This window comes from Cynocephalus volans, chromosome 15 (genome assembly GCF_027409185.1).
Source record: "Cynocephalus volans isolate mCynVol1 chromosome 15, mCynVol1.pri, whole genome shotgun sequence".
Taxonomy (NCBI): Eukaryota; Metazoa; Chordata; class Mammalia; order Dermoptera; family Cynocephalidae; genus Cynocephalus; species Cynocephalus volans.
The window spans coordinates 51,175,453-51,189,863 of NC_084474.1; the positions used below are offsets into that span (position 1 = coordinate 51,175,453).

Here is a 14,411-nt window from a genome sequence, read left to right on the forward strand (position 1 = left end):
GGGACTGAACTTCATGGACAGATTGGCTGGATGTCTCTGGAGCTTCACTTGCTAAATGGGATGGTGAATTGTTGAGGATGCTTAAAAGTGGAAGAATGACTTACCTGAGATACTGAAGAGAGTCTTACATTTAACAGTGGGAGGGTTAAACTAGGCACCTAACAGCTCTTTCAAATCAGTTAAATAATAATAAATTGAGATATAGCATCTGTATCTGTGACAAGACAATAAATTATAACCAGGTGGCTATGAGGATACTTCAAAAATTCACGGAAAGATTTCTGTTATCTTTCTACTCTATTTTTCAAGAACTTTTTGAAGTACCCTTGTATGTGTTAGTTGTCTTTGGAACAATATTCCTAATACTTTTTTAAAAAGAGAGCAGTTTCTATACCCTCTTTTCTATAATTTGCCAAGTAACTATTCTTAAGTTAAATCAGAAAAGAGAAAATGTTAAAAATGAAAGATATGTAAAAAGCAGCAAAACTTGCTCACTTGCCATCATAGGAAAATTGCACTGAAAGGCACCTAACACAGGTTCAAGAAATGCTTGAAGAAATTTAGAGACTTAAGTGGTTTTTAAAGCTCCACAATAATAAATTACTCACCCAAACACCCAGCACTGTGTTCCTACGCGTTTGCACTGTGTGTCAGTGAGGTAAGCATAGTACTGTCTGAAAGAACAAAGTTGGAATGCATTGAGAGCTTCTAGAAGACCAACAAGTCAATACATAATTCCATCACTTTGACAGAGTGAATATAAAAGAATGTCCCGCCCCCCGTCCCATGTCCTTGAGTTGGCTAGTCTACTTCTATTCAAAGGAAAAGAAAGCCAGTGCCTGTGGATGCATTCCAGCTAGAGATTCAGAATTCGGACTGGAGGGAGGTGAGTGCAGTTTAAAGAGCCAGATTACTGGCACAGCCCTGAGCCAAAGCAACCACGGGTGGGTGCGTCAGTCTCCAGCTCTGTGGAGGTGACTCCAGAGGGTCAACTGCACTGTTCATCAACTGTCTCCTCTGGCTATCTCCAGGACCAAGGTTGCTGACCGTAACTGGGCAAGAAATATGCACATTTTTGGCTCTTAGATACTGGAATGGGACTCCAGCTGCATCTCACCGTCACTGAATGCTAATGACTTTGAATGTAACTGACAAGATCAGAAGAAAGGGGCAACGACCTGGAGTTGAAAGGCTTAGAACAGCACCATCCAAGAGAGTTATAATACGAGCCATAAATGCAATTTTAAATTTTCTAGTAGCCATGTTAAAAAAGTAAAAGGAAGAGATAAAATCCATTCTATTAACGTATCATATTTGAGCAAATATATCAAAACATTATAATGAGGTATTTTATATTGTTTTGGTACCAACTCTTCAAAACCTGGTGTGTGGTTTACATGTACAGCACAATTCAGTGTGATCTGGCCACATTTCTAGTGCTCAACAACCCATGGGACAGGGTGACTTGGAGTCTCACAAGTACCCCTGACACTCAGTCCACCTTCAGAAGTAGCATCAGAACCAGGAGCTCATCATCTTTTTTTTTTTTTTTTCCATCATCTTTTGAGGATCACAGACTTCTTTGAGAATGTGTTGAAAGCTATGACAAAGGCACAAAATTTTACCCTAAACTTCATAGGATTCATGGATACCTAAAGCTCATCCATGAACTTTGGGGGTATCACCTCCTCACCCCAAGACCAGACTGAAGAATTCTAGTTATAAAGAATGTAGGTTTTGCTCTAATGTCACATTGTCATTATCCACTTCGCTTTTGCCAGTCAGCTGATTTATCCTCTAATTGTACCCATTTTCCCTATATTGTACTTTACATTATCAAATTAAAAGAATGCCTTCTCAAAGCAGACCCGTGTGAAAGCCTAATCAAAAAGGAAGAAAATGGAGATGCAGTGTATGTGATTTATCCAGAAGCCTATAAGCTCTCTCTCTTTTTAAGGCCTGGCACTTGCTAACTGGGATGGCTGTATTAAAATCCATTAGATCCCTTCCATCTTCCAAGCAACTTGCCGAAGCACCTCCTCACATGGGAACTGCATCAGGCAGTGTATGAACACAGGAGGTGGCTGATTTGTAAACAAAAGAGAATTGTTTAAAAAATAAATAGAAAATAGAGATCCATAGGGTTTGGCAAAAATTTTGAGGAGCTCTCAAAAGTTCAAAACACTGGATTTTCAGTCCCTAGTTTTTGTTTTGGAATGTTTAACAATACTGAAATAAATCAGATATTATTTGCTATTTTGTTCTATAAGAAGAGATTTCTTTCCAGTCTTACTGACTTTGCTGATTTCTCTTAATTTTATGAAGGAACTGTTGCTAAAAATTCCCTGAAAATAACTGTAAAGTCTTCAAAACAAATTATATATTTTAATGGGGGGGGGGGTGCTGGGAGTGGGGAGAGGGGGCATTAATAGACCATTGGCCTGTAAAGTTTCAAAAGGCTGCTGGCTTACCAACTGTTATTTTCCTGTTTGGGTCATAATAAAAAGATAGAATTTTTGGCCTTAACTCCATAGAACTCAGACATGTCTTATTTGGTTTGTTCAATACAGGATCTGTGGATTTTTTTTTTTTTTTTTAATAATAATGATGAGAAGAAGAGGTGCCAGCTGGGGGTCCATGTGACCAAGGCGAACGATGACTTTCCTTATCAGATGAGGCCCTCTAGCTGTGTGCTTTGCAAGAACGTTAAAAATGATGAATTAAGTAATCCTACTTCTGAAAAGCTAACTCTTGAAACTGCTTAGTTTACATTTGTATCTTTGGCAGATCTTTGGTATTTCTACTAATCAATGTTGGTACTCCATATTACTTATAAAATCCAAATGCCATTCCCAAAATAGGAAAAATGAAAAAAGTAAAAGTGTTTTGCTTTGATCTTTCCTGGATCAGTCTGTGAGAGACAGTCTCTGAATAATGCCTCACCTCTAGGGCCCTACATGAATCCAGGAGAACAGTGGCATGAATGCCCAAGGTCATCATCAGCAACCAAGGTTGCTGATTGTAACTGGGCAAGAAATATGTGAAGGAATTCAGGAAGGACATTTAAAAAAGGAAATTAACTTAATTGGGTCTGAAAATGCTAATAAAGTCTCATTCTAAAAATAATGTCATTTATGATTTTACTTCTACCATAAATATTTTCCGATATTCTCATTTAAAAAAAACTCAGCATCACTGCTACTAATTTTTTTTTAATGCAATGTTATAGGAGGAAAAAAAAGAAAAAAAACAGCAGTGAAAGATTGTAAAGGGGTTTGAAAATAATAGATAGTACTATTGATTGATTGTTCACTTTCTTTTTAAAAAAACTCCAGTAATGGTCCTAAGGTCTGAGAACAAAACATTTTCTTTACAGTCTGGATGTATGATTCTTCAGAAGGGTATTTTCATGAAAAATCTGCTAGCTTATATGATTTTCCCTTATGCTAAACACGACAATATAAAGCAGATTAGTGTACTTAAATGACAATCAGGCTTGTATGGAATTACCTCACTGTGGGAGCCGTGATGCCACCAATAAAGAGAATTCTACACCAACTTAATGGATGACTGGCTTGGAACACAAAGATGTGTTTCAAGAAGAAGGTGTTCAACTCAGTCAGCTGAAAAAAGAAGGAGAAATTATTCAACCTGGTATTGATAGGAATAATCATATATTCCTTAAAAACAGACATTCTACAACTAAAAATAATTGGTATGTTCAAAGCATTTTCAGAAAATATATGGGGTCTTCCAAGGGTTGCTATTCATACTAGCTACATGAGCACTGAGCAACTGGGGGTCTGGGGGGAGTTGCCGGGTGGTGGGAGAAGAGCACAGGGGCTCAGAGCATCAGCTATTTGTCATGTTTCCTGGTTCACATGATTGTCACTTGGCTCATGTATCTGATCTACTGGGATAGTCAGGAGGGAAATGCTTGGAGCACAGCATAAATCATGGAAACGAACTTATGAAGCCTTACAGAAGTTGGGCCAGATCTAAAAGAAGTCCAATTATAGATAAATAAGTGCTTCAATAGCCAAAAGAAGCTTGATACACATTCGTGAGAGAAGACTATGTACTTGTGTAATCCGTGTCTGAACCAAAGACAGCTCTTAAATGTGGGTATAAGAGCTTGGTCCAATTTCACCTAGGGGCAGTGGTACTTTCCCCTGAGGTGCAGTTCATCCCGATGAGTCCTTGGCAGCATAAGACACTGCATTGGCATGTGGCTGCTCTCTGCCCAGAGCCTGGCCCCAGATCTCAAACAAGGGGCAAAGGCTACAGAAAGGTCGCTGGGCTTTGAGAACACATTACAGGGACTGGCAGGTTCATTTCAATTACATAAATGCATGTTGTTTTCCCATAGCACCGACTTTAAGGGTATAAAATATGAAGTAGTCCACTAACTGCCACCACATGTGGAGAGCTGATCATAGCACAATGCTCACACCCATGGGCAAGCAGAGCTCCATGTAATGCTGCCAGGCAGCTCCAGTCTAGTATACTAGTATCTCTCCTTGCCAAATCCAATCATTCCTCCTCCTGATGAAGGAAAACTTAACCCTTCCATGACATTTGCCCCGATAAAACAAAGCTTAATCCCAATCCACTTACAGTCCCATTTTTACAAATACTGAATTATCTAATCCCTGGTGATTATTTAACTGTTCACATACACTTCTGTATACATTACTCTATTTATTGAGATGAGCACTGTGATTCTTCACGTGTAGACAAGAAAGACTGTTTTAAAAGTGACATCTGCTGATTTTTTCCTTATGTGGGGAATATTTTGTGTTTATGAATCCAGAGTATAATTTCTAATAATTCTGAAAGACCCTTCAGGCAACAGCTGGTTTCCTTTGGATAGTCTCCAAAAATTGTGAAACAACCCGGGGACAGGAGGATCAATAAAAAAGGCTATCTCTAGAAAGCAGATGTTTGCTCATCCATTGCCAAGGCCCTGAACTGTCTGCATTATTTCCTTCATGTAATGGTCCACTCGGAACCATAGCTTCTCCCCACTGGGGAGGACTCTGGAGGACCTGGATCACCAAAAGGCTCCAATTCCCCAGAGGCAGCAGAGAGCTCTCTACAAATTACCCACAGTGGTGACAGCTGAGGTACAATTTCAACCATCAAACTCTGAATTAGGAATGTAAGAAAAGCTTTCTCATTTGACCCTTTGAAAATGATCATTCTAAAAAGCAATCTAATGCTTAACTCATTGGACAATGGATGCTAAACATGACTGTTTTCTGGGAATCTAATCTGTTTCTTATTTATAATTCAAAAATCTATATTTTAAAATGTCTTCACAACAAGGCAAGACCTTAGGCATAATAACATCACTTTGCTTTATTATTCTATACGCCAGCTGCAGAATATTCTATCTTCTAAAGTATCTAGCTAGTAGTTAGGTAAACCAGTAGAAGGTTTTTCTTTTTGTTTAATCCCCTCATTCTGGGTATCTGAAAAAAATACCTGCCAGATGATCATGAAAAGGTATATTCCAGCCACTCTCTGAAAAGAAGATTTGGGGTCAAACCATCTAACGTAGGTCCAGCTAGCAGGCGTGAACTGCAGCACGGCTCTTTTGATTTTCCCGGTGGTGGTATGAATGTCCCTGTAAGAGAATGGCTCTAGTGAAAATCCAAAGAGACAGGGGCTGGGGGGGGGGGGGGGGGCGGGAGACAAACAAAAAACAAACAAAAAAACCCAACACCGTGCATGGCAATTTTATAGCAAATTCTCAGAACAAAACGTTTGCTTTCTATTTGAAGAGTCTTTCAACGGTGTCTCTCTTCACAGGTGAAGCAGGGGACAGAAGCACTCTCAATGGGGAATTTCATTGATGACAGGCACAGTGCAGGGTGTCATCCTTGTCAGAGACTAGGGTGTAGCCGAGCAGGGAGAGGTTTTAATTTGTGAATTGGTGACAAAAGAAGCGAAGAGGCACTGAAGACAATGGCCTGGAATCAGCCCAAGAAGAATGTGGGTGCCAGCAAGGATGTGACTCCCAAGGTGGGCGTTTTAGTGAAACAGCACATGCCGCCTGATCTTGAGATCACCCACATCATTTCTTTATCCTATTTCTTCCTCCGAGAAGGGAACAGTTTGGGTTGATGAACAGTAATATTTAAACTTCCTTAGTTTTAATTCTAGAAAGCAGTCAATTAGACATTTTGTACTCCCATGGTAGAAACAAAAAAGTCCCACGTTTTTACAAATTAGAGCATTTAGTCTCAGAGAGAGTCACTGGTTAACGCAGATTCACCTTGTAAGCATCAGAGCTGGGTGCGGATTCGAGCCCTCTCCTGCTAGTCCAGGAGAGCCGAAATCCAAGGCAAATACCACTTAAAACTGGGAGTCTTTGATTCAACAAATATTTATATCGAGGACCTTAATGTCTCAGACATTGTGCTAAATGCTGAAGGCACAAATACCAACAAACTCAGCCTTGTTCTAGTGGGGTGGGAGACAGTGGTAGGAAACAAGATCTGTTCCTTCATCCGGCCATCTATCCATCAAAAAGCATGTACTAAGAAAATATCACAGCAAGAAGACTGGTGGCACACTGGCAACCAAAAATAGAGACTACCCAAAAATAAACAAGAACCACAACCACAAAGGACCTGTATTTACAACATGGCAAAAGTGAATGGAAAGACGTAGAAGATGGGAATAGAGAGGCAGTGATCAAGATTCAGAGTATTTAATATAGTAAAGAGTTTGATTAAATTTAATTAATCTATAGTCGTTTATACATTTAATGTGACTTAAAAAAACACCAGCAGAATTTTTTATTTATTACTTGGGCTTATGACTTGGTAACTTGACAAATGATTCTGGAGTCAAATTTGAAGCATAAATGTGTGAAAATAGGGAAGTGGTGAGGTAGTGTCTAAGCAGTCAGACATCCTTCAATAAATTTAGACTCAATTGCTTGCTAGCTGTGTATCCTTAGGCACATTACTATACCTAAGCCTCAGTATTGTCACCCCTAAAATGAAGAAAATAACTGTCTATCCCTAGGACTGAGATAAGGCTCAAATGAGATACCGCTTATAAAGGTTGCTTGGAGAAGTACATGGAGCACCGCTACTGTTTTTGTTACATTATATACTTATTGCCTTAAGTGTATAAAAAATGTATCCTCTCAAGTCATTGGCGAAAGAATGGATTATTAATAAACAGGGATGGGGAAAACTGGTTAATCAATGGCAAAAACATTGTGAATCTCCCTCTCAAATTGTATAGCAAAATACATTTGAAATAGATTAAAAAAATTACTTATAATAAAGTAAAACCATTAAAGAACTAGAAGAAAGTAGAGATTAATATTTATCTGAGCAAAAGATTAAAAGTATTTTTAAAGTTTAAATGAAAAACCTGCCACAAACTAAATTAAAAGTAGAATGACAAATGGAAAACAGTCACATTTATGACAAAATGTTAATATTCTTAATCTACAAAAAGCACTAATAGAAGAAAATCCAATATAAATAGACTAGAAGTCCAGTGCCTCAGAACTGTATGATAAAATTTAAAAATAAAATTCAAGGAAACAGTGAAATTTATATACATATATATGAGGGGTCTTCAAAAAGTCGTGGAAAGATCATTTTATCTTTTAATTCCACTTTTCCACGAACTTTTTGAAGTACTCTCATATGATAGGTGGGAGTATAAATTGGTGTACTCTACTTCTAAGAATTTCATTTTTACCCAAAAAAAAAAAAAAAAAAAAAAAAAAATCAGAGCTGCGCACAAAGACACATGTCCAAGAATGTTTACTCTAGGCTTCTTTACAAAAAGCAAAAACTTCAAAACAACTGAATGACCATAAAAAGGAACTCTTTAAATACCTGACGGTTTATCCCTATGTTAGGATATGAAGAAGCCCTTTAAAACCATGTTTTAGAATATTCGATAATGTGGGGAAATGCAGCATATCCGGTTATATAAAATAAAGTTTTAAACACAATCAAGCTACTTCTGCTTTCATTTTCACTGCCCTTCTCTTGTCTTGCTTATCCACACTATGCTTCCTGCCACAAACTGAGAAGCCAGTTTAACTCGGCAGGATAAAGCAAGGACGGCAGTGTGCGCTGCCCCTCATGGAAGCACAGAGAGCGGGCCTGCACCTTAAACTACAGTCAGAGACAACTCCCTGAAGAGGTGACAGTGAGCTGAGCCAGCAAGGAAAAAGAACATCAACCTGGCCTATTGGTCCATGGGTCAAATCCCAGGCAAAGAGAGGGGAACACAGAGCCTCAGGTACCTGGGAGGGCGGGGAGAAAGGGACCTCCCCTGTCCAGCACATGGATGCACATTTATCTTCAAGACCATGAGAAGCTACCACAGGCAAATGACATGATGAATGTGACTCTCTTAGATCGCTCAAGCAATGAACGGTGTGAGCAGGACTGGAAGGGCTGACCTGGGTACAGGGGACTAACAAAAGCAGCAACAGGAGTCTGAACTTAGGCTGAGGCAGTAGGGATAAAAAGCAGGACATGGATTTGAGGAATATTTTGAATCAAGAGGGTGAAAGGCCCCTCTGAATACATGGAGTGAAACAGAGAAAATAATAAATGATGTAGCATATTCCGGACAAATGCTTGAAATTAGGTTTATGAGTTTCAATTATTAATGTGAAATTTATTCCTTTTCATCAAAGACCATAGTCAAGTTGACTCCTGCTAAAGCACTTAAATATACATTATGAAAAACTGGGACTAATGTCCAAAAAGAAGTGACTCACTTGAAGCTCGCCCAGTGGTAAGTCCTCATCTCCAGAAACCGGCACACGACCATGCCCAGCCAGATGCCGCCGCCATTGCACAGCAGGATGTCCAGGATGACTTGGTCCCACCAGCACTCAGCAAAGTTGGGCAGCAGATGCATGAAGAACAGCTGAGAAACATAAGAGACCACAGTGGGGAAAAAGCAAAACTGGGGCACCACAAAGGGAAATGCATTTCCTTTTAACGTGTTGTTTTAGAAAAGTTGTGGACATTTTCTTTTTTTCCTAATGTTTAAAAAAAAAAAAACAATAATGGGTCTATAATCTGTTTTTTGTTTCTTATATTGTGGATGGTTCTTACTTTTTATATTGTGGAATGTTTTTTATATTGTGGATGGTTCAAAGAAACGATGGCCCCTCTTGAAAAATACAACCAATGAATTACCTTGGCTGATGTCAACATGGCAAGGATCTGGAAGGGGAACAGGCAGAAAGTTTTCATATTTGACAACAAAGCATTGGCGTAATCCTCAAAATTAGCAGCTTAAGAATTCAAAATATGTGTTATATCCCATAGATATTTAGGTAAAACAGTGAATAAATGATAAAAAGTAGAAAGGTTAGCTCTTGATGCCATAATGTAGGAAACATCATAGGTGAACAGGAAACCTCACACTAATGGATTTACGATAATGACAACCTTTCATTACATGCCCATGATGTGCAAGGTGGAAGGAAATCAAGGCTGTTGATCTCAAAGAGTCAGATGTTTATCCAGATAACCAGAACACAAAATAAGGTGGGTAGAGGCAAGTGTCACAGAGGTGACATAAATGGAGTATGGTGAGGACAAAACAGAAATTTCTTCTGACTGAAGGTGACTGGAGAAGACCTCTGGAAGGAAAACATGTTGGAGTGGGATCATTAAAGACAGGAATGACTAATTTCCAGAGGTGGAGATGAACAGGAGGACATTCCTGAAGGCGGAAAAGTAAGATCAAGGGTGGAACAGAAGTATCTTTTGGAAATCACTTTGTCCAAAACCAAGAGTGCATCAGCTATGTCCGGAGCAGCATGCCCTGCTGTGTGAAGGCTCAGTTAAAGAAAGTCTGCAACTACAAAGACAATTGCTTGGGAGTTCTCTGGAAAGAGACAACCGTGTAATTATAGACCTCTGAAGTTACGTAATAAATCCTGCCAAGATAAAACGGTATTCATGAAAGCATTTTGTAAGCTATAAACAATATATAAATATGAAGAATTTTTCTTCTTGATGTACCTGCTGCCAAGAAGGGAGAGAACAGCTACTGCATGTGATGGCTTTTGGTTGCACTCTTACCCACGGTGGCCTGACACAATTTTGAAGTGCATTCCCAGGTGTCAAGCCATGAGATGGAGCCTGAACTCTTGCCCTTAGACGGGGAAGAGAGAAACTTCAGCAGAAGTCAATGACACCTATTTGCAGAAACAAAACCATGCGAGTGGGATGTGGGGGACTTCCTTCAGCCTGACCAGCTTTCCTGGAAGGCACCAGATCCTGTGGGTGAGACGAGCCCCACAGAGGCCTGAGTCTGAGGAGCTATGGAAGGCTTGAATTATTTCCTCTCAAAGTTGCTCTGTTGAAGCCCTAACCTCCAACGCCTCACAATGTGAACTTATTTACAGAGTTGTTGCAGAGGTAATCAGTCAAGATGAGTAGAGCGAGCCTGCAAGGACTGGCATCCTTATGAAAAGAACACCGTGAAGACTCAGACACGCACATGGGAAGAGCACCACACGAACACAAAGGCAGAGATGAGGGCGACGCACCTACAAACCGAGGAATGCCAAAGACTGCAGTGAAACTCACGGAGACAGGAGAGAGGCCAGGAACAGATTCACCAGAACAGTACTCAGAAGGAACCGACCCTGCTGACACCTTGATCTCAGATTTCCAGCCTCCAGAACTGCAAGAGGCACATTAATAGAAGCGAAATCTAACTGGCAAGCTTCTCTAAGTTTGGGTCAGGACAATGCTTGGCATTAAGAAATATGCAGGTGGCCAAATTTTGTTCTCTGGGAATGACTAGCTAAGAATATTATAATAATTGAACAATAATAAATTATTCCTCAAATTTCTTTTTGCTGTTTTTCAAGACTACATCTCTTTCATCAACTAAATGAGACAAACTTCTGATTATTGAGTTACTGGACTTATACTGGAATCCATTTGTCAACTACAGAATACCCAGGATGTCCTTGTAATTTCCGAACACTACAATTCTATTTATCTCAAACTGGAAACCAGTTAGTGGGTAAACCGATCTATTCACTTCTAAGCAGATCTCCTCATTACCATTTATTTGTGTCACTTGGGATTTTAACTTCATCCTTTATCTTTATTTCATTTCTCTTTAAGACTTGTGGGCTAGAGGCACACTTTATTAAGTTAACAAGGAAGTTTTTTTTGTGTGTGTGTGTGTTTGTTTTTTAAACAAAGGTATAAAATATTCTAATGGAATGGTTTAAATACAGTTTTGTACCACAGGGGCTGGAGAATGGGCTAGTTGACTGTTAACTGGTGGACACTGTTCTTCCTACACAGAAACTGTGCATGTTGTGTAGTCTGGGTAACACCCCAAGGCCCCCTTCTTACCTCAGTCAGCTCCCAGGTAATACTGATTGTCCAGCAGAGACCATAACTACGGATCAACAAGGCCTTCATAGCCCAGCCCCAGAAATGCCCAAATGCAAATATATCAAAATGGCTGATAATCCTCTCCCAGGTGATAACATGGCAGTTCACAGCATACTCCTATTTAAAATAAAAAGGGAAATAATTAATGAGACTCTAGAAGTCAACTTGATCCTAAGATTCTGACAGTAAATGACAAGAATCGATATGACTCTGACAATTAATGTATGTCTTCTTCATTAAAAAAAAAAGTTTTAATAACTTAAGAGTCTTGAGGAAAAATGGATAAGTATTAAGGTTTTTAAATCAGGATTGTTTGTTCCAAATTGCAAAAGCTGGGTTAAAATGGAAAGCAAAATAATTTTACAAAGACTCAACACATCTTAAAAGTCCATGTAAAAATAATTTTACAAAGACTCAACACATCTTAAAAGACTATGTCATCTGATCACAGAGCAACTGAACCCCAATAGTTTTGGAAATTTAAAAACACATTTCTAAATATCATGGATTAAGGAAGAAATCATATGAGAAATTTTAAAAATAATCAGTATTAATGATAATGAAAATACTATATAAATACTCTATATCAAAAGTGATGGGATATGGTTAAGGAGAACTTAAAGGAAAATGTAAAGCCTTAAATACTTACACTAGAAAAAAAGAAAAGCTGAAGCACCCAATTTCAGCAATTAGAAGAAAACAGCATAACCCCCACCCAAAAATATATCAGATAATACATAACTTAAATATTAAAAAAATCACAAAGCTTTTAAGAGTTTTGGTTCCAATTCTAGTATCTTTTTATCTTAAATACGATATATACATTTCCAAGTACTTTTAAATCTTAATTCAGTGTTTATTTTGAAAGTAGTTAACATATGTCAATATGACAATAATACATTTCTCAGGAATCTCCACATTTCACATCCTTTCTTCCCAAAATTAATCTGATAGGAATCAGTGAGATTTGGAAAATATCCACCTATTATCAGCCAGCTGGAAGAATTCTGATAAGCTGTAATATTTTTAAATTCTAGAAGTGATACTTTCCAAGAGAGAAAAAGAGCTTCTCTGTTTCTTCCTAAACCCACCACATCAGATTTCTTTCCCAGATAAAGTGCATTTCAATTTGCAATGCTGAAAGGGCATTTTTAAAAGATCTAATTCTTGAGAAGCAGTATGATGTGATTTTATATGTAAGTGGGAAATCTGAAGAAAGGGGAATGAAATTCAATAAGGATAAGTCAAGATAAGGCTTAAAAAAAATAAACTGCCTTGCAGTAAGATCAAAATTCTCTTCCCAGACTCTGGAACAGCATGTTCCTGTCACAGGGAATCATAGGCTGAGAAAGAAATACCTTGGGCTGAAGCCAGTTATACATTAGGGTAAGGAGAACAAGCCAGGTCTCATCCAACCCCAAATTCCTCAACCACCCTTCCCTCTTACTTATGCTGGAACACACTGGAACACACTGCCTAGGGTTAGATAAGCAAGGGGTGAGAGGTCTGTTTTCAGAAGTCTACTCAAAGTAATCACTGGTTGAAAGACAACTTTGGAGGCCTTTCTACTCTATTAGATTATCTCTATACTTCTTTATATGGGAAGCAACTTTAAAAATCATAAACAGCCAAATAGTCTATTAGCATTATAATTACTAATGAGCAGATTTGCCAGTTACCACCTTCTGAAGTCCCCGAGGTCCTGTCCTGGGAGGACCGTAGGGCACTGCAGTTTAATGCATTACACCCTGGGAAACAGGAGGAACAGGCTTTAACTGAAGACAGCCCAGAGCCAGCGCCTGGCAAGGCGGCTAGCTGGGCAGGTGTGTGTGCGTGAGTAAGTGAAGGCAAATTCTGCCCACCTGCCAACCGGTCCTAGGCTGCCCTTGGTGGCTTCATCCTCTCCCTTGCTTGACCAACGCTCAACAAATACCAAGTCCTGGTCATCTTACCTCCCAAGTTTTTCTTTTATCCATCTCACTGCCACTATTATTTCTTGCTTATGCTTCTGCAATAGCTTTCTAAAATTTATTTATTTATTTATTTGCTGGCACTGGCCAGTACAGGGATCCCAACCCTTGACCTTGGTGTTGTAATACTGTGCTCTAACCAACTGAGCTAACTGGCCAGGACCTATCTTTCTAAAACTGTGAAATGTTTCAGGCATACAAAAAAGTAGAGATGATGCTGTAGTAAGCCTTGGGCACTCACATACAACTTAAGATCACAAACAGATCTTGAAAGTCAAAATCACATGACTGGGTGTGGTGTGGGTGGGGGTGGCTGCAGATGGGTAATGCACCCTTCCCAATGTGGAAGGATCTCTACTACCCTACACTCCAGGCTTCCAGCCCTTCTCTCTCCCACTCCTTCCTGGGGGAGGTGGTGACTTTGGAAGAAGAAAGAGCTCCACTCTTTTGGGTCCTCTTTGGAAATTATCTGCCTACAGACAGCACATGTGCTGGTCTGCTCCCTCAAGCATACTGAAATTTTTGTGGGCCAGGCCCTGCCTTGTGGAAGAAGCTTGTGGTTGTCCAATGGGCCTGCCTAATTCGGGGTGGGGTGGGCGTGGATAGTATTAGCAAGCCCTCGTGGCCCAGGTCTAAAGGCAACTGCTCCACTGAGTTTTTGCAGGAAGAAATCAGCTAATATTTTGAACTCTGTGAACTCAACCAGTGGTCAGGGTATTATTGAATGACGCCGTAAAACACCAACACAAACCATGCAACTCCTCTGCTTATAAATCCTTCCATGGCCTTTCATTACACTGAGAGTAACATCCAAACCCCTCATCCCTGGTGGCTCAGCTCTGGCAGCCTCCCTGGCCTCAAGGATGGCCGTCGACCTCTTGAGTTCTGCAGTCCCTCAGCTCCTGACTGGTTCTCCTCCCCACCCCCCACCAGGGCCTCCATACAGGCTAGGCTGCCCCTCCCCCACTGTGCCTGGCTTGCTCCCACTCACCTTTTAGTTGTCAGCTAAAAC

General features: G+C 39.7%; 1 protein-coding gene across 1 annotated transcript in view; it reads right to left on the reverse strand.

Annotated features, from left to right (window-relative positions):
- Window positions 1-14,411, reverse strand: part of PTDSS1 (phosphatidylserine synthase 1) — a 60,673-nt gene that overhangs the window by 16,254 nt on the left and 30,008 nt on the right. Inside the window, exons 5-9 of the mRNA XM_063079546.1 lie at window positions 11,388-11,546; window positions 8,771-8,922; window positions 5,488-5,629; window positions 3,511-3,623; window positions 609-674 (exon numbers count right to left, since the gene is read on the reverse strand). Of these exons, the coding sequence (XP_062935616.1) occupies window positions 609-674; window positions 3,511-3,623; window positions 5,488-5,629; window positions 8,771-8,922; window positions 11,388-11,546 (632 nt within the window). The remainder of the gene's footprint in view (window positions 1-608; window positions 675-3,510; window positions 3,624-5,487; window positions 5,630-8,770; window positions 8,923-11,387; window positions 11,547-14,411) is intronic.